Source organism: Lontra canadensis, unplaced genomic scaffold (assembly GCF_010015895.1).
Source record: "Lontra canadensis isolate GAN:19392208 unplaced genomic scaffold, GSC_riverotter_1.0 scaffold60, whole genome shotgun sequence".
Taxonomy (NCBI): domain Eukaryota; kingdom Metazoa; phylum Chordata; class Mammalia; order Carnivora; family Mustelidae; genus Lontra; species Lontra canadensis.
In genome coordinates, this window is record NW_022631054.1 from 10,826,256 (window position 1) to 10,853,605 (window position 27,350).

At 53.6% G+C, this 27,350-nt stretch overlaps 1 protein-coding gene and 1 non-coding gene across 6 annotated transcripts in view; both read left to right on the top strand.

Annotated features, from left to right (window-relative positions):
* The window catches only part of RNF220 (ring finger protein 220), a 219,181-nt gene that overhangs the window by 179,031 nt on the left and 12,800 nt on the right, over nt 1–27,350 (top strand). For 2 of the 5 annotated variants that reach the window (XM_032877570.1, XM_032877571.1), the window contains exons 2-7: nt 4,969–5,101; nt 13,058–13,103; nt 16,485–16,586; nt 21,138–21,180; nt 24,493–24,614; nt 24,987–25,119. In XM_032877570.1, the coding sequence (XP_032733461.1) occupies nt 4,969–5,101; nt 13,058–13,103; nt 16,485–16,586; nt 21,138–21,180; nt 24,493–24,614; nt 24,987–25,119 (579 nt within the window). Of the gene's footprint in view, nt 1–4,968; nt 5,102–13,057; nt 13,104–16,484; nt 16,587–20,755; nt 20,987–21,137; nt 21,181–24,492; nt 24,615–24,986; nt 25,120–27,350 lie in introns of those variants that run through there. The other 3 variants (XM_032877572.1, XM_032877573.1, XM_032877574.1) reach the window with 2 other exon arrangements.
* LOC116879444 lies at nt 23,875–23,978 on the top strand. The gene has a single exon (XR_004385021.1). It is a non-coding gene; the product is annotated as a U6 spliceosomal RNA (small nuclear RNA).

Below are 27,350 nucleotides of genomic sequence, written 5' to 3' on the forward strand. Positions count from 1 at the left end.
GCGGCTTTGCGGGGCCCTGGAGTTCCTGCTCCCAATGGTCAGCACTTCCCAACAGAGGAGGGCAGCAGAGGGCTGATGTGGGACCCCAGGTGCCCGAGGCCGGGTTCCGAGGCTTCAGGGCGCGACCGGTTGGAGCCTGGCCCCGGCAAGGAAAAGGCTACTTGGCGGGAGCGCTCAGCTCTCCTCCGCATGCCTATCCGGCTTCACAGCCTGCGGCTGGTCGCTTCCGGTGGAGCCTCACCGTTTGCGGCGGGGTGGTGTTCCAAGCAGCTCAGAACGCGCAGGGGGTGGCCTCATGGAGGCCACACAGCTAGGGAGATCGACGCTGTCATCGCCTCTGGCCCTTGGAGCTCGAGGTGCCCTGCGGAAGGCTGAGGACAGGGTCGGGCCCCACTGCTCACTGCCCTCCTCCTGCTTCGGGGGATACCTGCGGCAGGCGGGCAAGTGGCGGTGGCAGGCGCGCGGGGCGGGGGCGGGAGGGAGGTGCGGTAATGAATGTGGACGGGAGGCGGAATGAGCGATCCATCTTTGCATGGGAGGGGAGGGGGCCGCGGGTGTTCCCCCCACACACTCACACACTCAATCAGGCGCTGTCAGACCTCGGGCCGCCTGGCATTTTGGTGAAGAATCTTTCAGCTAAAAATTGTTGTCAGTCCCATTTCCTCGTTATCAGTGCAAGGGCTGAGGCAGCGCCCGGGGATTAACAGGAGCGGCGAGCGCCCGCGCCGCCATCCGCCACCGATAACACCGGGCCTCCCGCCTCACCTCCCCCATTCATCATCTTTAGCACTGACAGCCCGTCCCAGTCCCTGTCCCCAGCCCCTCATGCTTCCCGCGTCTCCCCACTAGGCTGCTCAGCCTGCCTCCTGACCTCCCTGTGGAGCTAGGCCTCCTGAAGAGGGACAAAATTCAGCCTAGGCCAGCATGACCTGGACCCACCTGTGGCAAAGGGCCTGGCCAGCTGGGAGGGGGGGTGGAGAGGAGGGCAGGGGCAGGAGTGAGGGATGCTCAAGGAGCAGATGCCTTCTGACAGCCTTCCTCTGGAGGGCTTGGTCTGCCTGCCTGTGATGCTGGTGTTGGTGTTGGAGAAGGGATTCCTACATCAGATGGGCAGCTGTACTAGGGATTTCCAGAGGTCTCTCCAGCCTGAGAAGGAGTCTCATAATTCTGGGAACTGTGGGAGATAAGGGCCAGGATGCCTACTCTGGTCTAGGAAGAGTAGGGGGTTGAGGACTTCATTCCCACCCCCCGCAAGACCACAGCCCCCTCCTCTTGGCCATTCCCAGCGGTTTTATGGCCCGTTTTACGGCCACTGTAATGGCCCAGGTCAAAAGCTTCAGGGAGCTGTATTCTGGGAATTATGCAAAGGAGGAGCAGGCCCAGGGCCAGAGTATGGATTTTGTCATTAAACCTGGGCAGGCCATGTCGTTAGTGCAGTAAAACCCACGTCATGACCACAGGTCTCAATATAAAATTATAGGGAACACAGCGGGGGAGGGGAAGCAGGGGGCCCATGGCCAGGCTGACACCTGCCACTCTAACCCCTGAGAAAATGGGGGGTGGGATGGAGGGCATAGGCTTCAGGGTCCCTCGGCGGATCACTGTCAACGCTATTCCTAAAGCTGGAACCAGGAAGAGGGCCCATTGTCCTGATGGGGAAACCGAGGCCAAGCTCAGAAAAGTAGATCTCTGTGTCAGCAAAGCAGATGAACTAAGAACAACTATATAGGACTGCTGATTCTTGGTCCCAACCCTGGAGGGAAAACTCTGGGCTCTAGGAATCCCTAGGAGCCAGAGTTGGTGGCCTAGGCTTAAAGGGGCAGAAACCCTGATATTTCCACCTCAGCTCAGACCCCATGCCCTGGATCCTCCCCTTTGTCAGTCTCCTCCCTTACCATTTCCCCCAGTTCTGCCCCAGGCCTTGCTTCAATGATCCATTTCAAAAGCCTTGTCAGTTCTCCCTGATTCACCCCTCATGCTTTCCATCAGGCGCTGCCTCCCCCTGGACTCTCCCAGCCACCCTCTGGCCCCTCCAGCCTCCACCGTGGAGCACCCGTTCCCACCTCCCTCAGCCCTGGCTGGGTGGCACTGACTGGACCCACTGACCCTTCTTCAGCTTTCCTCTTATTTTGTGATCTCCTTCAGGCCAAGCATGTGTTTTATTTATCTCTGAACTCCAGTTTCTCCTAGAATAACCCCTGAAGTAAAATAATTGTTTCATAAATGTTTGCTAAGTGAATAAGTGAAAGAAGTGTAGAGATCATGAGCTGAGTACAGGGGTCACTATCCAGTTAGAGCCTTGGTTTCCCCACCTGTAAAACAAAGGTAATGGGCCTGCAGAACTTCTAGGGTCTCACTCACCTCTGAGATTCTCAGGCCGAATGAAGTTCAAGGCAGAGCTGAGACTAGAATCCTCATCTCCCATCTTCCAGACCAGGCCACATCTGCTTCTTCGACTCAGAACTGCCTTCCAGCTGTCCTCTGAGCATCTGAGGCTTCACCAGCAAGGCACATGATCAATAGGGCTCCTTCCCCTCCTCAGAGACTTAACCACACAGACTAGAGCCACACCTACCCAACCCTGCATATGCCAAGCCTCCACAGTGGACCTCCCAGCTCTGCAAAAAGTCATCTGGCTTCTAGGATGATCCGCTCTTTTTCCTACAGCCTTTCCCTTCCTCTTTTCCTCTCCTTTGCTTCATTACTGCACATCTAGTCAACGTCAGGTCTGTTTTCAATTGTCTGTAAATATCAAGTTGGATAAGAAATGACCACTGCCCACAGGAAACTCACAACTCATTCGTTTCCATTCTCTGCCTGAAACACTTCTAAGGAGCAACTTATATTTCATTTCTTCTGTTAAGACTTTTCTTTTTTCACTCCTCAAAACACACACCCAGAATGAACTACTGCTTTCTTTGAGCTCTGAGATGACTCAGTCTGGGCATCCAGGAGAGCTGGGACCGTACTCAACCTCAAAGCGAAGTTCCTGTGCTCAGCCTAAACTGGAAGCTCCTTCAGGCATGGGGTTGCTAGAGTTAGCAAATAAAAATATATGACCTCTAGGTAAATTTGATTTTTGGAAAAACAATGAGTAACTTTTAGTATCAGTATATGCCATGCAGTATTTGGGATGTACTTATACTAAAAAAAAGTATTTATTGTTTACCTGAAATTCAAATGTAATTGAGTATCTTTTTTTTTTAAACTTTATTTATTTATTCGACAGACAGAGATCACAAGTAGAGAGGCAGGCTGAGACAGGGGAAGCAGGCCCCCCGCCGAGCAGAGAGCCTGATGCGGGGCTCGATCCCAGGACCCCAAGATCATGACCTGCGTGCGCCAAAGGCAGAGGCTTTAACCCACTGAGCCACCCAGGTGCCCTGTAATTGAGCGTCTTCTATTTAATCTGGCAACCCAACTCAACCACCTTGGTCATTACTGGCATGACCTTTATCTCTCTGAAAGCTAATTTTGACCCTCTCTGGGCAACAGCGGGAAGAAGAAGCAGGAAGAAAGATCTTGGCTAAAGCTGAAGTACTCTTTCCACAGTTGGCATTTACATGGATAGCAAGAATGTTTCTGGATGAATAGGCCTGCTCTAACCCCATGCCTTAAGCAGAGGGCAGAAGAGCACTGGGTGGTGAGAGTGACAGGGAGAGGGTTTAGGCTCCCCAAGAGGCATGCGCTAGGCAAGTTCAGCCTCCTTCCTAGAATAGTGTGCTCTGGTCTCCATCGGCAACAGAAATAGTGACAGAGTTGGGACACAGTGGGGACAGAGCGCAGGCTCCCAGCTGGCCCCCAAGCCTGCATAAGCCAGCACAATACCCACTTGTATTCGCATACAATTTGAAGGTTATTTTGGAGGAAGAAATCCAGAATCTGTTAGGCTTACAAGAGGCCAATGAGTTTATCCACGTAAGAGGTAGTAAGAGCCAAACAGAAAGACTATAGATTCCAGGAATTCTGAAGAAGCAGAATGGACAGGACCTGGTGGTTAAATGAACGTAGGAGGGACAGAAAGGCAAGGGAAGGGGCCTTGGGGGAGGCAAAGTTTCCTGGCTTGGGTGACAAGGCGAGTGCTGGTGTCATTAACTAAGATGAGCCCTGCTGAAGGGGAGCAGTTTTGCAAGGGGTAAAGAAGCTGAGGGACTTGTTTTTGGATCATTGACTTTCAGATTCTTGGGGGAACGTCCAGGCATTGAAGCCCATTAGGCGTTTGGATAGAGAGGCTGAGAGAACCAGGGGAGGATCTAGAGCAGAAACACTGATTCTGGAGTCTGCAAGGCACAGATGGGAGTTAGGGCTGTAAGAAGGAAGAAGATCATTCAGCGTGCAGAATAGGGAAAGGAGAGCCTGTGGGCAGAATCCTGGGAAAGTGAGGAACTGGGAGAGAACGCTACGCCAGAAGTCACATGAGTCCTTTCTGGTCGTTCCCACTTGACTGTGAGGGCCTCAAGGGCAGGGAATAGATCTGATTATATTCTGTGGCCCCACTGCCCCGTGGCTGGTTCAGAGAAGACCGGCCCTCAGACAGTGTTTGTTGATTGACTGCAGGAATGAATCCCCTCTCTCCTTCTTTTCTTCCTTCTCCAGATTTGGAGAATATGAAGGCAGTGAGGAAAGGAGAGACAGAGGGGGCACTGGATATTCTGGGTGATAGTATGATTACACCAAGACCTTCCCTAACCTGTATGAAATGGAGTGATCCAGCTTTGATTGCACAGAACATTGATCGTGTCCTGATAGATTTCCCAGAGGGGCAGCTGGTTAAGGAGATGACATTCATGGCCATGAGCCACAAAGAAGACTGAATGGTCATGGTCTCTGAGACCCTCAGGCTCAACCCTCCTCCAGGGCCAGGAAGCCCTAGGAGGCAGCAGGCTTGGGCTGGAGGATTGGGACACTGGGTTTCCGTCCACAGACTAGCCTAGCTTATCCGTCTGTCTCTTCTTCTTCCCTCCCCAGGTAAGAAAAAGGCAGCAGCGTTGTTTGACAGCCAGGCCCCTATCTGCCCCATCTGCCAGGTGCTGCTAAGGCCCAGTGAGCTGCAGGAGCATATGGAACAAGAACTGGAACAGCTGGCCCAGCTGCCTGCCAGGTAAGCCAGCAACTGGGGGAGCCTGCCTGCCAGATGATTCCACTCTGGGTTGTAGACATCGGGTCCCGGGAACAGCTGCCTGGCCCAGTCCCCAGCCTCTAGGTAGAAGGCAAGGCCCTCCTATTACTCTCCTCTACTCTGCTTTCAGTCCTCGGACCCTCCAGGCAAATGGTGGTGTCTTTCCCTCCTTGCTGTATTTTTGGGGATGGGAAGAGGGTGACCGCTCTTTAGGCCTCAACCTCAAAAGGGCACAAAAGGAGCTGGAAAGGGATGAGCCACAGCCATGGGCCTTGCCCTGCCATGCTAAGCCTCAGGGTAGGGTAGCAGAAGCAGGGACAGGGCCTGGAGGCCTGACCAGCCATGTGGCCTGGTGCTGACATCCAGGGGCGTAGGCACTACCTTCTCGGTGAATCTCAAGGTCAGAAAGGTGACAGTCAAGAATGGGCTCAGGCGTGTGTCCTCCCCCAACCTCTCCATCCTCTCTCCCTTCTCCCGGTCTGAAGGACCAGGGGGCGCCCTATAGATAAGCCGGGTTATCAAAGGGACAGAGCAGGGGTGTAACAAATTACCCCAAATCTTAGTAACTTAAAGCAACCATTTCCTTATACTCATGGAATCTGTGGGTTCAGGAATTCAGACAGAGTGCAGAGGGGATGACTTGTGTTGCTCCACGATGTCTGGGGCCCCAGCTGGGAAGACTCAATGGCTGGGAGCTAGGATCGTCTGGAGCCCTCTTCATTCACATGTCTGGTGACGGATTTCGGCTATCAGCTGGGACCTCAGCTGGAGCTATGACCCAGGCACCTCCACTTGTCTTCCCCACGTGGCCTGGGCCTGCTCATAGCCTGGCAACCTCCGGGTAGTTGGACTCCATACAGGGCAGCTTAGGGCGCTAAAGCAAATGTTCCAGTCCACGAGATGGAAGCTGGATCCCCTTTTACAACCTGGCCTCAAAAGTCACCTAACGCCCCTTCCACTGTTCCCTGTTGGTCAAGGCAGAATCCGCCCAGCCAGACTGAAGGGGAGCAGACATACACCCCACCTTTTGATGGGGGAGTGGCAAGGTCATATTATAGGAGAGCACGTGGGAGAGGAGACGTTGGCCATTGCCGCCCACTCTGGAAGATACGTCACCCAGAGGGGAACAGCCTGCCCCACCATTCCCAACCCCCCCCCATCCCACCCCTTCTTCAGTCCAAGTCATCAGACTTGACTGATCTTCCTTCTGCCGTCTCACCTAATCCCCCTTGATGGGTGCAGGAGACCCAGAGGTAAGCCGGAACTAGTCCGTCTCTCTCATTGCATGAGAGTAAGGGGAGCAGGGCCAGAGAAACAGGGAGGGGTAGAGGCTGTTCTATGGGAAGAACCGTGGGGTACGGAGAAAGCGTGGAGGAGAGAAGACCTCCTATGGGAGGGGCGGCCTGAACTGAATTTTGAAGGAAGAAGTATTAGATATCTGTTGCTGTGTTACAAATTACCCTCAAACCCAGTGGCTTGAAACAACAAACATTTATTATCCACAGTGTCTGTGGACTATCAGTTCAGGAACAGCTCGGTTGGGTAGTTGTGTCTTCTGGCTCAGTCTCTCGTGAGGCTGCAGTTAGGACGTGAGCAAGCCTGCAGTCATCCGAAGGTCTGCCAGTGACTTCGGGAGCCATTTCCAGATGGTTCATCCACACATGGGTCTCTCCATGGGACGGCTTGAGTTTCCCTCTGACATGGCTGCTGACTTCCCGCAGAGGAAGTGATCCCAGAGACTCAGGAGGAAGCCACAATGCCTTATACGGTCCAGTCTCAGAAGTCATATGCTATTGCTTCCAGTGTATTCCATTCTCTCCATTAGAAACAAGTCACCAAGTCCAGGCCCCACTCAAGAGAGAATTAAACTCTATCAGCTCTATGTCTTGACAGGAGGACTATCAAAGAATTTGTGAGAATACTTAAAACTAGCATAGGAGACTATAGAAATGATAAAAATAATAACCCTGTTTGAACACTCACTACATGCCAAGTTCTCTACATTGCACTGATGTATTTAATCTTCACAACTCTCTAGGATAGGTAATTAAAAATTATTAATTCCATTTTACAGATGGGGAAACTGAGGAACAGAAGGGCTAAGTGACTTCTCTAAGGTTGCACAGCCCATCAAGTGGTAACGATAAGATTCAAATCCAAGCACTGGACTGTAGTGCCATGCTCTTAACTGCTCCTGGCATACACAGACACCCCTGACCTCCCCCGTCCCCCCCCCACACACACACCTGGGACCAGCCTAAAAGGGGCACAGTGGGGAAAGAAATACCTTTCCACTGGGTTGAGTTCTACACCTTGGCTGTCTGGGAAGGCTCCTGGGTGATTTGCTTCCTGTAGAGGACTTCCCCTCAGTAAGAAGGGAGAATAGAGGCAGAGGTGTGTGGAGGGACCTGTGGCCCTCTGTAAAAGCTGTGGATCCCTAAGAATCTGGAAAATGGGGGCCTAAGTTCTCTTTCTGCCTCCTCAGTGGGGGGCCACAGAACAGCCTACTCCCTGTGGCTCCACCCCTGCACTGCCCAGGGCATCCACATCTACTCACAGAAGTGCCCCTCAGCCAGGATCCTGCACCAACCCCCCCCCCCCCCCATATTTTCTTGGGGCACCCCCTACTTCCACTGCCTTACCCCCACGTCTGTTTCCCCCACCCAGAGCCCCCACATCGGCTCCGCCCCTCACGGCTGTGTCTTGCGTCCCCCACTTCCGTGCCCCTCACGTCCAGGCCCAGCCCAGCACCCCCTAACCCCTGGCACGCCCCCCCTCCACCCGGTGTCTGACAGCCGGACAGCGGGATCTGCACAGCAAGTGAAATTCCCGTCGGATCGATAAAGCCGAAGCGCTGGCGGCGACGGGTCGATGGTTTTATCTGTCTCGGCCCCGCCGCGCCCGGCGCGCTGACAGTCCGACCGGCCGGCAAAGGCGTTCAAGGGCAGCCGCGCCCGCCGCCCCCTCCCCTCCCCTCTCCCGCCCTCCCCTCCCTGCGGCCGCTGCGCCCACCGGACTGCAGGCTGGACCGGCCGCCACCGCCCTCGTGATTTATCTGGATTTTTAATTGGAAAAAATTTGCGAATTAATTGATTTCAGGAACTTGCCAATTAACATTGTAATTGGGTGCGTGATAAATTCCCAAGGAGTGTGTCAGCTCCCTCCGGGCTGAGGGCGCCGCGGAGCGCGGGTAGCGCGCGGGGAGGGCCCCAGCCTTGGCTGCCCTTGCCCCGCCCCTGCCCTCTCTTTGGGAGGCTGGAGGAGAGCAGAGAAGTGGGGAAAAGATGTGGCACCTGGGCTCCTAAGACTCCTCCCTCCTCTCTCCCTGTCACCGGCTCCCTGAGCTGAATGTGACCTTTGACCAGCCATTTCGCAGATGGGGAAACTGAGTCCTGTGGGAGGGCAGAGCTTGACTGTGCCTGGGCACGGGTGGAAGGAGGGCATCCCCCATCCCTGGTATGTGGCCAGAGCCTTCCTCTCCAGCTCTCCAGTCCTCTCCTTTCCCTTCCACTCCATGCTCCCTTCTCCCTGCTGTCCTCCTTTCTCCTCTTCCCTCCAACTTCCCACTTCCTTCTCTTACCCTGCCTTTGCCTCTGCTCTCCCACCCCTCCGAAGGCGTAGTGGGCTGCTGAGTCTGTGGATGCCACTGCAGGGTGCCTGTCCATCCCCTGTCCCGGCCAAATGGCTGTTCCCCCAGAAGTTCTTCAGGATGGGCCTGGTGTTGTGCCCTCTGCCTCCCTTTGCCCAACAGCACAGAGCAGCAAACTTCCCCCCTAGCAACCGCTCCCCCACCCCCCAGGAAGCCACTATTTCAGACCCACCTGAGGACTCACACAGAGAAGCAGGGACCTCCCAGCTCCCAAACTAGGGCTGGCTAGTTCCCACAGACACAGGCAAACATGTCTATGACATACAGGCACCCATACACCCCCACGTTCCAGCACACATAGATATGCTCACACACATATGCTCATTCCCACAGGTACGCGGGCACACAGATGCCTACAGGAAGAAGAGTCGGAACTCCTGTTGGCAAAGCACATCTACTTTTCAAAGTACTTTCACATCTGAGATCAGGCTGTGCGCGCACACCCTCCTTCAGACCAGCCTCCCCTTTCTCAGTCCCGCCCAGGAGCACAAACAGACCCCAGGACTCAGCGAGGTAGAGCAAGGAGAGCAAAGTTACAGTAAGGACAGTCTGTGGGCCTGGAGGGTTGTCCTGGAGGTAGTGGGGGAGTCAGAATATTGGTGAGCCACAGGAAACTTGACCAACTTGCATTAGTGTGGGAGAAGAGCTCTGGAGGCCGGTGTGGAGCGTGAACTGGGGGTAGAGGCAGGGAGGCAAGTGAGGAGGTTGGCCAAGGGTCCAAGGGACAGATAATGAGCTGACCCACTGACCTGGGACAATGGCAGTGGCTTTGGGATCGGAGAAGACGGAATGCTGAGAGACTGGTGGAGGACGAAGCAAGAGAACTTAGGTGATTACCCACAGGGTACTTACTAGGAAGAACTTTCTGACCTGGGTGACCAGAAAGGTGTTGATGGCAGAGAAGCAAGTTTCTGATGAAAGGAGGAGACAACGGAGAGGACTCTGGGCATGCTAAGCCTCAGATGTCTCTGGGATGGTGATGGGGTAGAGATTGGATGTGTGCAGACAGACCGGCAGGCAACAACACTCTGGGGGTGGGGGCTGAAGATTGGAGGGTGGTGGGGAGTGACCCCCAGACTTCTCTGGGGCCCCCAGGCAGGAGTTTCCATCCAGAGAAAGAAAAGAGCCCTAGACATGGAGAGATGGCCTGCAGCTGCAAGTGAGGCGTGGCTTGGTGAGGCCTGAGCCTCGGGACCTTTCCTGGGAGGCTTCTAAAGTCACTTTGAGATCTGGCATCTAAGATGGGAAGCCCCCTCTCTGGTCAGTGCTTTCAAAGTGCTGAGAGGAGCCACAGGGAGGCTGGGTGACTCTAGAGAGGCAGGGTATGGAGACGGCCATGCCCACACCCCCACTTAAGCCTTATTTAAGGCCGGCCTCGGTGTTTGGTTGGGTAATGAACTAGATAAACAATTCCCCAAATAGATTAAAACGAAGTGTAACTTACAAAGGCGGCTGGTGATGATGGTTTATTCCCGGGCAGCACACCATTTCTTTATTTCCAAGGATAATTCAGTGTAAATCACCTTAATTAAAAGTGTCAGCCCAGCCCATGAATATTGTACTTAGGAACGCGTTTCCTGGGTCCCAGTTATAATTTAAAACCCATGGATCACTAGGCAGCGAGTGACTGAGAAGAGAGGAAATCGTTGGGGGCAGGCTGTGGAAACAGGGAGGGACGCAAGGCAGGGGAGCTGGTGGGCTGGGCAGGAGCCTGTCTGCCTGTAGCTCTGAGGCTCGGACCTCTCCCTTTCTCGGTGGCAGGCTTTTCACCAGACCCCTGTCGCCGGGGGTCCAGGCTCACTCGGGAAGCCTGAGATAATCAGGTTGTTGGAAGAAAGGTGGTGTGGGGTGGGTGCACTTGCTCCAAGAGGGGGAAGGAGCCTGAGGCAGGACCAGCCCAACTTAAGGGAAAAGGAAGAGTATTGGCAAAGGGAGAGGCTGGACATTCTCACCCTAGATGTCTTCACTTCTGCTCACCAGCAGAGTAAACTAAAGCCCAGCGTCAGTGGGATGTTCCCCAAGTAGACAGAGAAAAAGAACTCCAAGAACTCTGTCCTCCAGCCTAACCCCTGAGTATTTTCAGGGAAGCAGTGTGAGCAACAGAAAGGCTGCACTTTGGACTCGGTCCGACCGAAACTCAAATCCCTAAACCCTGCATGGCCTGTGTGAACACAGGGGTATATCATTTACCCTCTGTTCAAGTCCTTTGCAAAGTTTTTGTGATGATTAAAGCGAGAACACATATGGAGCGCCTGGCCCATACCTGCCAACCCCGTCCCATGTGGTTGGTGCATAATCATTGCTCACTCTTTCCTTTTCAGTCCCAACCTGATCCTGTCCAGACAAAGCTCAGACCTCAGGCCAGGGGTCCAGTGAGAACAGGGTAAATGCCTCGTTTCTAGCATCTACAGATGCCTCATTACCAGATGCCTCATTTCCGGCTTCAGTAGATGCCTCATTTCCGGACCTATCCAGACACAGGTGCAACGGGATGTCAGTCCTTGTTGACTGAGTGAGGGAAAGCTCAAAATCATAAAGTCGCCAACTAGTTGCTCCTCAAAAGAAACTCAGTCTCCTCTCCGTATCCCCATTGCCTAGATCAGGGCCTGGCCGGGAGCAGGAGTACAGGGACTGTTCAAGAACCCAATGGAACTGAGTGGAACCTGGTTTGGCTGTCCTGCCCAGTCTGTGATGCCCGCACCATGTGATCACATGGGCAGACAGCTCTGTGTTTACACACAGACCTTGGGCTCGCGCTGTCACTGAGCCAGGTGGCCTCCGCACGGTGATGTGTGTATCCGTGTGGGTGTGCGTCCACATGGGTCTGCATGTGTGGGTGCGTGTCTGAGCACGTGGGTGTCTGCATCTACGCATGTATTTCTGTGGATGTTGGCGCCTGAGCAGCTCTTCACCCAGGTCTGGGGGACTGTTGTGAATGGGTCTTTTTTACGTGTTTGAGCCTCGTGACTGTGGACAGAATTATGGACAGTGGATATGTGCGTCTTTGCCTCTAGGCCAAGGTTTCTCAACCTCAGCCCTATGGATATTTGGGGCCAGATAATTCCTTGCTGTGAGGGGCTGTCCCATATGTTGTAGGATGGTTCATATCCTCCACCCACCATGTGCCAGTAGCAAACTCCCTGCCCCCAGTGGTGATGATCAGAAGGGTCTCCAGACATTGCCAAACATCCCCTGGGGGACAACAGATGCCTTTATCTGAATCTGCCTAAGCCTTGGCTCAGGTCTATGTCTGACCCTGTGGGTGTCCCCTGGGTCCATGCCCGGCCCTGTGAGTCCACGTGTGCCTTGGGTGTGGGTCTATGTGTCTTTTGTGCCTTACGGATAGCCCTGTACGTGTGTTCTACCTGCACAGCTTGCACGCGCCTGTGCAGGGGCCCTATGTCAATGGGCTGTGTCTGCCTCCTGCACGTATCAGCCAGCAAGCGCCTCTGTGTGCATGTATTTGTATGTGTGTGTGAGTGCATGTGCGTGAATGTGGGAGCACAGATGTGGTGAGCACAGTGGGGGCAGCAGGGAGGGAGGGACAGGAACAGGGATATTAATGTTTCTGAAGTGGATCTGATTTGATACGTCTTGTTCCATTGTCAGCATCTGTTTAGCAGGGATTTGTAATACTTTGTGGCTCTGGATCACTCATGCTTAGCGCGGGATGTGGCCTTGCATACCAATTTTGTTATTAAACACAGTCCTCGCCTCCCCCACAGCCCATCCATCACCTCCCGCCCCCGCCCCCGCCTGCTCTGAGCCGCCCACCATATTTCAGGGCCCAGCTCCCGCCCGCCTGCCGCGCCCGATGCCGGAGGGCCTGGGGCTGACAAATTGAATCAGGGGGAGATCATTCCTGGCCTAACGCAGTTTGCAGCATGTTGGAGGGAGAATTGACAAGAGCCATGTCAGCTCCATCACCCCAATCCCATAGGAACTAGGAGCAGGCTGGGGACAGGAGGTGGAGGGAAGGGGGCATCCGGGAATGCAGAATCCTCGGGGCTGATACCAGGAGGCAGGTAAAGCCCCTTTCCTCAGATTCATGAGGGAGCGCACAGGCCTAGTGTCTCTGTCCCCCTCCCAGGAGCCAGCTCCTGCCACTGGTCCCTGATGGAGGCTGAGCTAGTCAGGGCCAGCTGGGGTTGAGTGGCCTTGGTAGAGCCTGGCTGCACAGGGCTGGGCTAAGCTGGCCGTGCCTTCTCTCTTTGGGGTCTTCTTGCTATTCTTCTCTTGCACGCCCTGGGTGAGTGGGATGGTCACTCTGTTCTCTTCTTTCTTGGCAGCAAGAATTCCCTTCTGAAGGATGCCATGGCTCCAGGCACCCCCAAGGTAGGTGGACAATTGTGTGTTTTCCTCCTACCCATCCTAACCTAGGCCTCCCCATTACTGATTCCTCTTGAGGAAAAGGAGCTCTTCCTGGATCCCCAACTGTCTCCAGGGTTTGGTCGTCAGCCTGAGGCCAAGGGCTGCCCTGTGTGCTTAAGCGTGTGTGTGTGTGTGCCTCTGTGTGTGTGTGCATGTGTATGTAGTCTGAGTGTGAGCCAGAGTATGTCCATCTGACTTCTTCCTCTTCCAGCCAGGACAGGGGTCAAAGCTAAAGAATGACCTGGGGACATGGGGGGGCTCAGACACTAAGACTCAAAGGAGGAAGGTGTGCTATAGCAGGTAAAGAAAAATACCGAAGTATAGGTCAAGACAGAGCACACAGGCCTTAGAAGCCAGGCCCTGGGTCTGTGTGTGTGTGTGTGTGTGTATACTTTGTCCTGAGGGCAGCAGGGAGCCAGGGAGGATGTTGGGCTCTTCTGGGGGGACAGTCTACCCCCTCCAAACAGATAGTGTGGGAGAGAAGTTTGAGAGTATCAGACGCAGAAAGGGAAAAATGAAGGGCAAGTAGCTGGCTTGAAGGAAGGGCCAGAGAGGCCTCACACAATGACATGATTTGTACCAAGAACTCCCATAGGTGGCTCCAGAGGCAGATGGTACTGTTTCCCCAAAGGTGATGATTTTTGAGGGAGTGGGGACCTGGGGAGGAAGACTAGACCCTACTCACTGAGTGTCCCCTTCCTCACCCTCCGTAAGGCAACTCCTTCCTTACGAGTTCTCAAAATGATTCATAAAGATAGGAATCCCTGGCCCTTTTTATAGGGAATGAGGAGTGAGGGTTAAAGCTTCAGAAATGATGCAGTCTGGAGGCATGCACAAAGAAATTAGAGCAAAAGCCAAGATGAGAATCTGGGGACCCCTGCATTGGGGGGGTCAAGATAAGGCACAGGCACCAGGAAAGGGGGCAGAGGAGAAAGAGTCACAAGTTAGGAGGGGCCTAGCAGAGCCTGGTACCCTAGACTCTAAGGGGAGAAAAGTTCCAAAACATATGGGTTGGTCAGCACTTGAAGAGAGCAAGTCTGGAGAAGGGGGCCACTGCATTGAGAAGTCTTAAAGGCACTGGGGACATCTGGCAGTTTGGAGAAAAGGAGCCAGAGTGATAACGTTACCTGTAAGGGTTGGCCCTGGAGGCCTCAGAAAGGGTGGGAGTGGATTTTGCGCCTTTATTCAGGAAATCACTCGCCACAGAAAGTTGGGCAGAGGTGGGGCAGAGACAAATGTAGGCTCTGTCCAAGTAAGCAAAGCCTTCTAGCTCTAAAGAAAAAAAGGTGGGGCTTGCCCTGCAGCTGTGGACCGTGCAGGTGGGGAGCCACACTCCTGGGGCTTGGCCTGGCCTCTAGCACTCAGCGATTCTGGTTAAGGAAGACCGGCCGGCCGCTGACACCTGGCACCTGAGCGCAGCTGCCAGGGCTGGGCCCTGGGCCCCCGAGAGGCCGGCACTCTAAGGATAAACACGGTTGCAATCCACATCCATACCCGGCCCCACACAGATGCAGACGCACACACGACGGAGCTCAGAACACTCACACAGGAAGTCTTAAAACATGCGTGGATCCTGCCACCATTGACACAGGCGTGTTGATAATCAGACTCCGAGGCGAGGACCCCTGTTTTCCCACTCCCAGGTTCATGCTCACACCCACAAAGCTGACCGTTGCAGGATCTGTCCCCTGCCTGTGGCTGAGGCTTTAGGGAAGCAGGCCATGGGTGGAAGAGGCGTGAGGTAGAAGAAGGTTCAAGCCAGAGACTGAGAGGACAGGGAGAAGGAGGGAGGGAGGAGGGGGAGAGGGCGAGGGGGCCTTAGACAAGATTGATGGCCTCATTGCCATTAAGAAAAAAATTAGCCGGTGGCGGCTATCATATTAAAGGGTGAAGAAGCCGTGAATTATTTTCTTAAAGATCTTATCGCTTACAATGATAATTTTACCTTCCAAAAGGCCACTTTTAATGAGGCGAAGAGCCAGGCAAAAAGTCATGATTTAATGCTGGGATTTTTTTTTCAAAACACATTTTACTGCTTTTTGGTCCATGTTTAAAAAGCACCAGTGACCTTTTTTTATTCTGCTTGCCCCAGGTGTAATGCTGGGCCTCTCAGGGCTTCTAACCTAGAGAGAATGAGAGAGAGAGAAAGCACACAAGAATGAGCTTTCTCGTGGCGGGGGGCAGTTTCCCCTCCTCAGCGTCCTCCCTGGGGCCAGAGAAGGAGAAAGACATTGCCCAAAAGCCCACCACAGTCGGCACCGGGCCTTGGCTGGGCAAAGAAAGGGCTCCAAGTGGCAGGCCCTTCCCGGGCTCTTTCCTCCACCAGCTCCTTGGGGAGAGGCTGAGTCAGGGCGCCCTGCCAGGCCAGCAGCCGCCCCTCCCCTCCCAGGGCCCTTGCCTGAGGATGTGCAGCTTGGCCACCACATGCAGGTCACATCCTAAGGCTCGGTCGGAGATGAAGGATAAATGGCTGCTCCATCTTTCCCAAATTGCTTTCTTTGGGCTGTCACTGGCGATTTGGCATGGTTTCTAGGCTGGGGAGGCCTCCTAGGGAATTGTATGCTTCCGGCTCCGAGCTGTGCAGGCTGGAGAGGGTGGGGGAAGGAAGTCAGGATCGCTTGCAGGCCTCCAGGCCCCCCGCCGAAGCCCCGTTTGCAGCTGAACAGGCCTTGGCAAGAGCCGGCAAGAGCCTGCCGAACGTGCCATGTGGTATTTAGAATTGTGGCGCTCGCACACAATGTAAAGCAGACAGTTTATTAATCTAAACTGCGGGCGCATGTAGGAGAGGCCGCACAGGATTGACGTGGGGGGGTTAGTTGTGCTGGGGTTCTTGCTGGGGTCACTGCCGTGGCGCTGGGATAAATGGACCCGGCGTACATCCCTAGCTGCATGTGGGAAACTCATACATACTATTTAATTTACTGTCTCCATAGCGGGGCTGCCGTCAGCCTGTATTAGGGGCAGACAGGACTGCAGGTGTGTGGCTTAACCCCCAACCCCCCGGGAGGGGGGGTCCCAGAGTCTCTACTTGCTATGGGAGAACAAAACATGTATCATCTCAGCCTATTAGGGGAGGGCAAGGCATCCTGCCCCACTGGGGCAGAGATTACCTGGGGTCTGGGAGCTTTGGACCCCCTTGGAGGTCTCTACCCCTTCCTAGAATCAAGCCATGGTCTCCCACAGCCACACCCCCAGGGCCCCAATGCCTGCCTGCCTTCTGAGACTATCCCTCAACCTTCCTCTCTGCCCCTCTCCCCAAAGCTCTGGTGGACTGGGAACTCTAGGGGTCTGACTGACTGCAGGTCTCATTTGGCCCGAGGCTACATGTCCTTTCTCTTCTTCCAGTCCCTCCTGTTGTCTGCTTCCATCAAGAGAGAAGGAGAGTCCCCAACAGCGTCCCCACACTCCTCCACTACCGATGACCTGCACCACTCAGACAGATACCAGGTGAGGAGGGGCTGGGTGAGCATCAGAAGGAAGGCCTCATGGATGAAAGCTTAGAGGGGGCTGCCTTGTGCCAACTCCTCCCGTCCTTGGAAGAAGAGAAGAGAAGCCTGAACTGTATTTGGTTCGCTCTGCATTCAGTGCCCCTAACCGAACCCAGAAGGAATAGATGTCGGGGAATGGGCCCTCGACAGATGGGTTTTAAGGAGTGATGCCAAGGTCACCTGGGTTCTGGTGGGCTCTGAGCATATCTAAAGCATCCTGTTCATCAAAAGGAATCCTATGTGGTTTCGTTTCATGGGGCCCCTGAGACCTAGCCCCAAATCCCCCGAAGACTTCAGACTTCAAAACCAGGATCCCCTGAGCAAATAACGATTCAATCCTGCCAAACCTTGGTATCAGACCCGAGAGAGTCAGACAGATGTGGCCCACGAGTGCCTTGGGCAAACAGGAAGGGAGTAATCACACAGTCCCAAGAGATCACAGCAAGAGGGGACCTGAAGATAACATCCTAGCTCTATAGGGATTCTGTAACTCTATATGGGACTCAAACTGCATAGTCCAAAGTGCCAGCCTTGAGGAGGAATCCCCACTCTAGAGAGGGTATTCTAGAGAGGCAGCCCAGTCCAGCCCCTGGAAACACTGCTCTCACCCAATAACCCTAGCGTAAGTGGAGAAATGACCCAACCCCAGGGAATTCTGGTGTGATAGGGAGACAAGGCTCTGCACCAAGAGTTCCACTCGAAAGGGATGGACAGAGCCCTGTCCTTAGGGGATATCCTGCACAGCAGTCAGCCTCAGTATCTGCTGAACTAGGAAAAGAACTACCATCAGGCATAGGCATGGCATGCTAAGGCATGGCACTGAGGTTTTCTGTGATTTAGGTTCAACCCCTATCTCCAGCTGCCATTCCTAACACTGTCCTCCATGAACCCTATGGGCTATCAGCACAGAATTAATGCCAATCACTCCCTCCCTGTCTGTGCCATTCCTTTCTTGCCTGCACACTTTTACACATGTGGTTTCTTCTAATGGGACTATTTTTTACCCCACCGTGTCACATTTCTATTTATCCGTCAATATCCTGCCCAAATACCATCTCCTCCAGAAAGCCTTTCTGGATTAGCTATCTCTTCTCATGATCCCTCTATGTCCTTATGATTGCCCTTATCATCGCCCTTATCATCCTATATTGTGATCACCTGTTTAGCTATGCTTCCATTTTTTTTTAAGATTTTATTTATTTATTTGACAGACAGAGATCACAAGTAGGCAGAGAGGCAGGCAGAGAGAGAGGAGGGGAAGCAGGCTCCCTGCTGAGTAGAGAGCCCGATGCGGGGCTCGATCCCAGGATCCTGGGATCATGACCTGAGCTGAAGGCAGAGGCTTAACCCACTGAGCCACCCAGGCGCCCCTATGCTTCCATTATTTACTGACATATAACATGCTGTCTCAAAACTTAGTGACTTAACACAATGTGCTGTTTTTCATGGTTTTTTTCAGTTGACTGGGCCTTTCTCATTTATGCAGCTCATTCAGCTGGAGGACTGACTAGGCTGAAAAGCCTCTCATTCTGGGAGATCAGGATGCCTCGGTTCTCTTCCATGTGCCTCTTATCCTCCAATAGGTTAGATCAGCTTCCTTCCTTGGAAGCCTCAGGGCAGTGTCATACCAAGAGGGCAAAGACCAAAACTGCAAAACCTCTTGAGGCCTAGACTCTGGAACTCACCCTTCAATTTGGCAAAACAAGTCACAAGGCTAAGCCATAATCAAGGGATGAAGAAATGCACCTCTTGACAGAAGGAGCCACAAAGAATTGTGGCCATATTTAATCTATCACAATGAGCATGACTGTTTCACTAGACTGGGAGTTCCTCCAAGGCAAGGTCCTTGTCTCATCCTTCTTTACTCCCTTCTTATACTCAAACATGCTCACCCCAGTGTCCTTGCCTTCAAGGGATTAGATTTGCAAATAAATAATTATAGCCAGTGGTTTAAGTGCTGTGAGAGTTAAGTAAGTTTCTGGGGCAGCACAGCATAAAGAGGGGCAAATCAGAACAAGCTTCACAGAGGAGGTAACAAGTGAACACAGACAAGTAGGAGTTCACTTTGGTGGACAAGGAAGGTCTGCCATTTCAAGGCAACGCTGTGTGCAAAGGGCATAGAGATGTAACACAAAATGATGTACTTGGGGACATGCTAGCTGTTCAGTTTTGTTAGCATGTAAAATACAAGGGAAACTGGTAGAATGTGACGCTGAAAGTATCCCAGGGACTAGCTAGGTATTCCATCCCCTGATCCTTACACAACGCGTGGCATGTACTAGTTGGTCAATTACGGGTTCTTTGTTTTTGTTTTTGTTTGCTTTTTTTTTTTTAATCATCAAATAGGTCTTGAAAGCATGGGGTACTGGTTTCTGGTTTGGATTCCCATATACTTAGCCCCCACTGGATTACCTAACCCCCTCAACCATGACCTCATTTTACCCTCATAGCAACTGTGCAGGCTAGGATTCGTTGCCCCCAATTTATTGCTAAGGAAACAGGCCTAGAGAGGGGATATGACCTTTTTTGGAACCCATAAATTATGAGTAAACAGAGTCAGAATTTGAACTGTAATCTGTCTGGCCCTGAATCCTTGTTTCCCAGCCCTGCACTGGGCTCAGGAGCTTCCCTTATAAATCTCCTTTTCCCCTTCCCACTGATATGTCCTACATGCTAGACCCTGTACTGGGTGACTGGAGAGAGATGATCCCACCCCCGGTAGCAGGGACACACATGTAAATAATCACAATATACAAGATCAGAGGGGAGCCAAGGGATGGTGAAAATTCAGAAGAGGCAACTAACCCAACCTTTGGGGAAAGTGAAGCCTTCCCAGAGTCCTGAAGGGTGAACAACCCTCAACCAAGCCACAGATATGGAAGCATGGAGGATAATCTAGCCCAGAGTCCAGAGCACAGAGTGCTCAAAGAACTACCATTAGCCCTGCAAAGGTAGAGTGCCAAGATGGCAAAGGGAGAGAGCAAAAGTAGTAGAAGAGTCTGAAGAAAAAAGGCCTGTATGCCATGCTGCAGATCTTCTAGGTGGAGAACCATCGAAGGATTTAAAGAAATGGGGTTCAATTTTGTACAATACAAAGATCACATTGTGTGTAGTCTGAAGGATGGGTCGCAGAGAGAGAAACTGAAGACCAGAAGGCCAGATGAGAGACAAGTTTTGAGAACTCACAAGATTATGACCTAGAGCAGTGACATCCAATGCAGGTGTAGCCATTGAAGAAACAGGCCATGCCAAGCGCTATGCAGGGCCCTGGGTTCACCCATATGACTGACACATGGCCCTAACCCTGGAGTGGTCAGTCCACCACAAGAATTTGTATGAGCTACAATGAAGATAGAGATGGAAGTACTCTAACGGGAGGAAAGATATTTTTGCTTAGGCCTGGAAAGACGAGTAGGAGATACACAGAGGTGGAGATGGGAACATTCAAGAGTCCTTTAAATATAGACTGTGGCATCTAAAGTTGGACTGAGTGTGAGGAATGAAGGAGGGCGGGGCCAAAGACACCTCTCACAGTTTCCGGTATGGGCACACTTGAGTGGATGGTGGTATCCACTTCCGAACCGAGCACTCCGGTGGAAAGCGGCTGTTTGGGGATGTCGAGTTCCGCGTTGGCCGCATTGGCGTGCGGTGCCTACGAAACCTCCAGGGTCTGTCCGACAGACAGCTGAAATGGGAATCCTCTAATAACGGGACTACAGAAAGGCTGGGGGGTGGGGGCTGGGGGAGGGACAGTTTGGGACATTCAGTGGGATCGCCCAGGGACGACCGGGAATCCAGACGCCTCCTCCCCAGCAAAGAGCTGGCCGCGCGGGAGGCGGGGTCCGGGGCCGGACGGAGGCTCTGGGGCCGGACGGAGGCTCTGGGGCGGCAGGAGACCCGCGCTGGCAAGGGGGAATGGAACGCGATGGGAGGACCCGGCGGTCGCTAAAACTCGAACGGGTTGGCTTTGCGGAAGGTGGGAGGGACCCCAGGGCGGCCCCAGCCGGTTACTACCGGAGTATGAGCAGCCGTTTCCTGGTCCTGGTCCTGGTCCGGCCGCGGCCCCCCCCAATCGTGAACTTTCACCCCGGCGCGCGACGGCAGCGAGTCACGTGATCAGGGCCAACATGGCCGCCGCCGCCGCTGGGAGCTGAGGTGCCGCCGCCGCCGGGCAGCCGGGGGGAATCCGCCCGCATCGCCGCCCTCGCCGGCCGGGCGGCCGCAGGGCCCGGAGCGCCGGAGACCGGGGTTGGGGCGGCACCGTGCGGCGGCCACGGGGTCCCGTTAGAGCATCCCCCGGCGGCTATGCCGAGGGCCCGGAGCGGCCGGCGGAGCAGGGGGGCCGGCGGGAGGGAGGAAGTAGGTTTGTTTACGGGCTGTTTGGGGCGGGGCAGGCCGGGACTGGGGTCCAGCGCTGGGGCGGGGGCCAGGGCTTCAGGCCGAGCCTGACGCTTTCTTCCTCTCTTTCCCCCTCCCCCCCGCCCGGCTTCTGTCCGTGATCTTTTCCCAGACCTTCCTGCGAGTGCGAGCCAACCGGCAAACCCGACTGAATGGTGAGTCTTGCCCAACCCCTCCCTCCGCCCCACCCCCGGCCTCCTCCCTCCCTCGCTGCCTGAAGATCCAGGCTTGCCTGGGTCTCTTCGACATTGGGGCCATTTGGCTTCGTCGCAGTCACAGCGCCTGAGATTGTGCTAACCAGGGCGGCCGCCCTCAGTTTCCCCGTCTGTCTAATGGTTATGGTTCTGTTATGGTTCCAGTTCTTGCCCACGCCTCTCTGAAGGCCTTCAAGAACCCTGGTGGGCAATAAGTACCAGAGAATGAGGAACAAGCTACACAATTCCACTCGGGAGCTCAGCTTTGAATTTGCAAACTGCTGGGACCTCACTGTACAAGCCGGCAGGGCGCTGAGAATGTTTTTCTTCCAGTTTTTAATCAGTGCCCAGTAGTGTGAATACAGCCTCTCTGCTGAGACTTGACAATGCAGTGAGATCTGGAGTTCCCACGGCAACAGGAACTAACTCATCCCAGGGCTCTTTGAGTTATCAGTCGGCCCACATTTCACAAAGGTGATCAGCGTGGGCTCGACAGCTCTTAGAGGCCTTCTCTGAAAGCACATCATGTATGCACTACCTGGTGCCCCCCCCCCCTTTTTGGATTCAAACCTCTGGAGCATTACTATTTGCTGAACACAATTGGATGAACCTAGCTTTTTGTGCTGACTAGGGTGTGGTATATCTGGGTGTTGGCTATAAGGGGCTTAGGGTCTCTGGGCCAGCTGGTGAGTGAGTGAGGCTGTGGACATTCAGAATCCCCAGCTCCTGCCACTTGGGTTCTGCTGCCTGGCTGAGCCCTGATCAGGAAAAGGAAAGCATTCATCATGGGCAGACACCATGTTAATCGTCATTATCATAACACTTCTGAGAAGCTGGTAACACATTTTGTAGATAGGGAAACTGAGGCTGTGAGAGGTAAAGGTGATTTGTTTAAAATCGTGCAGCTGGGATGTAACTGAACCATGATTTTAAACTGAAGTTTACCTCCAAAACCTGTGCTTCTGTGACCGTGTCTTGCTGCTTCCTTACACAAACACAGACCTTTCCCTGCCCACACTTTAGTAAGCTTAGTTCAGGACTTGAAAGATGAATGGCGAGTTACTTTTTTTTTTTTTTTAAGATTTTATTTATTTATTAGAGAGACAGCACAGCAGGGGGAACAGCGGGGAGAGAGAGAGAGAAATAGACTCAGAGCAAGGACACCAATGTAGGGCCCCATCCCAGGACTCCGGGATCACGACCCGAGCAGAAGGCAGACGCCCAGTGACTGAGCCACCCAGGCAACCGATGAATTGCAAGTTAAACCAAACCTGCTTGCTTATCTGAGAATCTTCAGATGCTGTTCAGCACATCAGGTGCTTTCCTGGGATTATACAGGATCTTCTGTCCTGGGTGGCTTGGGCAAGAACAGTGCCCAGTATCATGCTCTCCTTGGCAGATCTGTAAGATTCATTTCTTTATTCATTTGTCAGTGTCTGTCACAGGCCCTTCGTATTGGCACACTGCTCCCTATGGGCTTCAAGAACCATTAGGGTCCCTTGCCCTTCTGATGTCTATCATCCCTTCTCCATCCCAGCCCTTGATGCAGGGTGCAAAGGTGGCTCAGGCCTGAAATACCAAGTGTTAGGATAGTTAAGGCAAAGGGATCTAGATCATTGTCTACAAAATTAAGGTGGGTACTAGAACATAGTCCCCTCTCCTGTAGAGAGAGCACAGGAAAGTGAAGATACAGGCCAGGTTACAGATCAAGATTTCTCAAATCCCATGCCATCTCTGGTGGGGTGATGGCTTTCCAGTTGGTTTGGGTCTTTCTAGAGCAACTATTTTGGAGTTGGAGTGGCTCCCTGCCTCCGAACAGGCAAGAGGTATATGTGCATATTCTTAGTGCCCTAGCATACTCAGGGATCAGTCTTTGGTGCTGCAATAAGTCGGGGTGGGTGTGGTACTCAGGACAGAAGAGCAATCTCCCTAGGGAGTCAGGCATGATTTTTCCTGTCTTTGCCACTTTTTAGCTACTTGAGCAAGTGCCTTGTTCTCTCTGAGTCTTAAGTGACTTCAGTTAAAATGGATAATGCAGCCTTGCTTTAGGTTGAATATAGAATTAAATGAGTTACTTTGTGTAAGGTGTTTGATGCTGAGCCTAATACACAGCTGAAGCTTTAAGTTGTAACATCAGCTTTCACTTGTGTCCCCCTCCCAAAACTGCATTCATGAGCTTCCCACCAGGGTCAATATCCATGAGAAAGTTCTTCCTGGCCTGGCAGTGGGAACCTTTTTCTCCCTGGCTGGCTCCCACAGCCCCCAGTCAGTCTGATCTCAGAGTGGCTAGCTCTCCTGCTATTGCATGGGGAGGATGGCAGTCCCTTGTTTTGACCCCTTCCTGCTTCAGTGACAGGAGGGCTGCAGAGAGGGATTAGTGAGCTAATTAGAAATGATTGCATCTCTCAGCATTAATTAGCAGTGCTGGGGGCTTACAGTGTGCACTTTGGAATTGAGCCCCTGTGGGACAGCATGGCAGGCAGCCGTCTGCCTGGGGGCCTGCCCGCCCCCTGCACTGATTAGAAATGATGGAACAGGTTTGGGTAGGCATAGTGAAGGCTGTCCTCTCAAGGTACCCTGGTTTCTCTGACTCAGATCCTCTATACCTTTATGATTGGGCCTCAGTCTCCTCTTCTGTAAAATGGGACCAGTAAAGTGCTTTCTTCATCAGCACATATACTAAAATTGGAACGATACAGAAATTAGCAAGGACTTGAAACAAGGCTGATATGCAAATTTATGAAGCATTCCATAAAATAATTTTTTTTTAAATGGGATCAGTGGACATGAGAGAAAATCGTTCTGAGAGATTCTAGGTAGGACACTAAGGGCAGTGCCTCAGGGCCGTTGGCACAGGAACAAAAGGGGTTTTAGCTGATGAGTGAACAGCAGGACAAATTGGCCCTCTGGCAGGGACCTTGGGTTCTAGCCAAGAGATGTCTTGGCCTTCTAGGCAGATAGTTAGCAACTTTTCGAGTCATTCCTCATTGGACTTACTAAGCACTACAGGTAGGAAGGTATGAGTTGAACTTGAGCCATTTGTGGCCAAAGAGTAGACACTTTGCTGGCCCAACACCGGTCTCCTCCCCAGGTGCTCCTGGTGAGACCCAGTCCCCAAAGAGTAGAGGTGCTGTGTAATGAGGGCCGGATCAGACTCTGAACAAAAGGGCTAATGGCTGGCAAGAGGTCAGGATGTGTCAGCTCCACTGGGATCCTGGGAGCTCCAGTGACCTTTTGCCTGTTCTGTGCTTTGTTTTCGGTTTCTCCATGCAGCTCGGATTGGGAAAATGAAACGGAGGAAGCAAGATGAAGGGCAGGTATGTCCCCTGTGCGACCGCCCCCTGGCAGGATCGGAGCAGGAGATGAGTAGGCATGTGGAGCATTGCCTTTCGAAGGTAGAGGGGCCATCCCTACCTACCTCTTCTCCCCTACCCCCCCTCACTTTCCCTGACACTAGCTGCTGACTGCCCCCAGATTTAGGGGCTGTGTTGGGGTCCCCGTGGGGTCTCAGCAGCTGCTTCTTCTCCGTTCTTCATCCTCTTCCTTTGCTTTCACACTTTCACTCCTTCCCTGGGGCTCCAGTGGAAAATTACTGGGAAGAGGCAAAGGTTCTTTGACTTTTGGATTGGTTTCCTTGAAAGCAGCCGAGAGCTGGGGGCCCGTCTGACCCACCAAAGCTGGGGGCCAGGGTTGTGCCTTCCTTATAGACCCGGGGGAGCAGGTGGTGGTGGCCTGGGACCCACATGGTCCTGCTTTGCTCTTCACAGAGGGAAGGCTCCTGCATGGCCGAGGATGATGCTGTGGACATCGAGCACGAGAACAGCAACCGCTTTGAGGAATATGAGTGGTGTGGGCAGAAGCGGATCCGGGCCACCACTCTCCTTGAAGGTGGTTTCCGAGGTACAGGCAGCTGACACGTAAAGCACTGGTGCTCTGGTGGCCGGGCCTCTGCTGGGTATCCATCTGTTGGGAGCCGAGAGGCCAGGGCTGGTGGCTGGTCATCCGTTCCACCACGTGGGAACTGCTGCTGGTGGGGCTCCTTTGTGACCGTGCTGCCTGCCTGTGATGTGCATATTAAAATGGATGTATTTGGGTGGGGAAATGGAATTGAGGCTGCAAGCTAGGAGTGACGAGGGGGGCTCTCAGCCTCGGGTGATGCATTGAAGGTGACAGCCAAGCCGCGTTAGCACCTGCATAAAATATTAAAGGGACGGTTATGCATTTATCACTCCATCCCTCTTAAGGCTGATAAATGAGAATCCAGCAACCTGCTGTACACCTCCAGCACTGGGGGCCCTGAGGGCTTCCAGGCAAACACATTGGATTTTCCTCCTCCTCCTCAGCCCCACGTCAGGGAAATCAGTTACAGAGGAGAGAGTGAGTTATGGCAAAATTTGACCTCCCATGAGCTTCACTGGGGAATCTAATTTTAGCTCTGCTCCCATCCCTTCTCCCTGGGTGCCCTCTGCCCTGAAGCAAGAGGGGCCTGGGCCCAGCTGCTCCCTGCTCCCCTTGGGCTCGCCCCTGTTACTACAGAGAGGTCCTCAGGGCACTGCGCAGTTCCGTTGCCCTCCTAGCTCCTTGGAAGGATGTGGCTTCGCCCAGTGGAAGTCTCCCATCCCCCCCCCCACCAGGTCATACAGTAGACTGGCTGGTTGCCTAGGGTCATGTACTCCTGTCAGACTCCCCTGCTCTAGTCAGGGGAAGAGGGAAAGAGTCTGCCTCCTGGCCTCCAGCTCTCCTCTTTCTGTACAAGCACAGCTGGCCCTGGGACTCACGATCATTGAGTGAACCAGTCTGCTTCCTGTCTGCCTCCAATTCTCCAGGCAACACCCCTGGGTGTACTGGTGGGTCCCTGGGGAACTTCACAGCAGCTGGGAAGAGGGTCTCTGTCTTGTCGGGGCCATGCTTCATGGGCCGGTCCCAGGGAGTGGTCTCCATAGCGCCGTGCAGTGCAGACTGGACACATGAAGGGGCTCCAAGTCCAGGTCGGGCATTATGCCTCTGGGTTTCTCTCATTCTCCAAGCCTTTGGGGTCAGTCAGGACAGTGAAGGTATCAGGCAGGATGGTAAATCAGCCTAAACCGTTGCCCCACCCTGAGCTGGAGAAAGTTCATTTGCCACGTCACTCTGGTCCTGTCCTAGAGCTCTAGAGTGTCTGAGGCCCTGGAAGGATGAGCAGCAAAACCCCCAGGATCCTGGGAATGGGACACACGGGTGTCTGGCGGTGGCCCATAAGGGTCAGCTGCAGGACGCAGCTCTGGGTTCACTCTGTTGGCAGCTGCAGATACATCTTCCATCACTGTGGCAACTTCTTAGGTTTCTTAGCACCGAACTGGACCTGAGGCCTTCTGGGCACCAGACCAGGCTTATAGGGGCTACAGCTGCAGATGGGGCCTGCTGATTTGACGGTCCTTCCCCTGCGCTGGGACACACTTGCAGAGCCAGTGTGCGGTGCTCTTAGGCCCTGGGCGGGTGTCAGTTTTCCCTGAGTGTTTACACTGTGAGGTTGTTCCTTTCAAGAATTCCTGAGGGGAGTTCAAAGGGGGCTTTTCTTTGAGCGGTTTGGAGAGGAGAATGAGAGTGAGGCTTGAAGAGGGAGCAGGGCCGGAGGTGCCTTTATCTGCAGAGAATGGCTCCAGCTTGCCTGATAGAAGCTGCTGCCGCCTCTTAAACAGCTTAGCGCAGTCAAAAGACAGGCAGACTTGAAAGGCTGTGTTACAGCAAGATCAGCGGGGGCCACGAGGCAGAGAGCAGGGCGCAGTGGAGCAGAGGAGGCTGAGGCTCCTCGGTGGGGGGGAGGGGGGCATCAAAGGAGGCCCTGGTTGATCCTGACTGCCTCTGCCCCTGAAACCCCGGCTGCAGAAGCTGGCCATCTGTCAGTCTACCCTCCCTGGCCAGGACCGGTAGGCCCCAACTCTTGGGGGGTTGGGTGTGGCCCCGCCAGGCGGGCTGGTGTCAGTGCGGCGCATTGATCGCCCGCCGGGCGGGCCGGGCCGCAAGCCGGGCAGCGCGTGCTTAATGTGATTGAAAGGCAGTTAAAATGGCGGTGACCTTTTCAGGAGGAATTAGATTGCCTGCCAAGACCGGTTAGAGGGAGTGATAACGCCAGCTGAAGAAGCTGCCCAGCC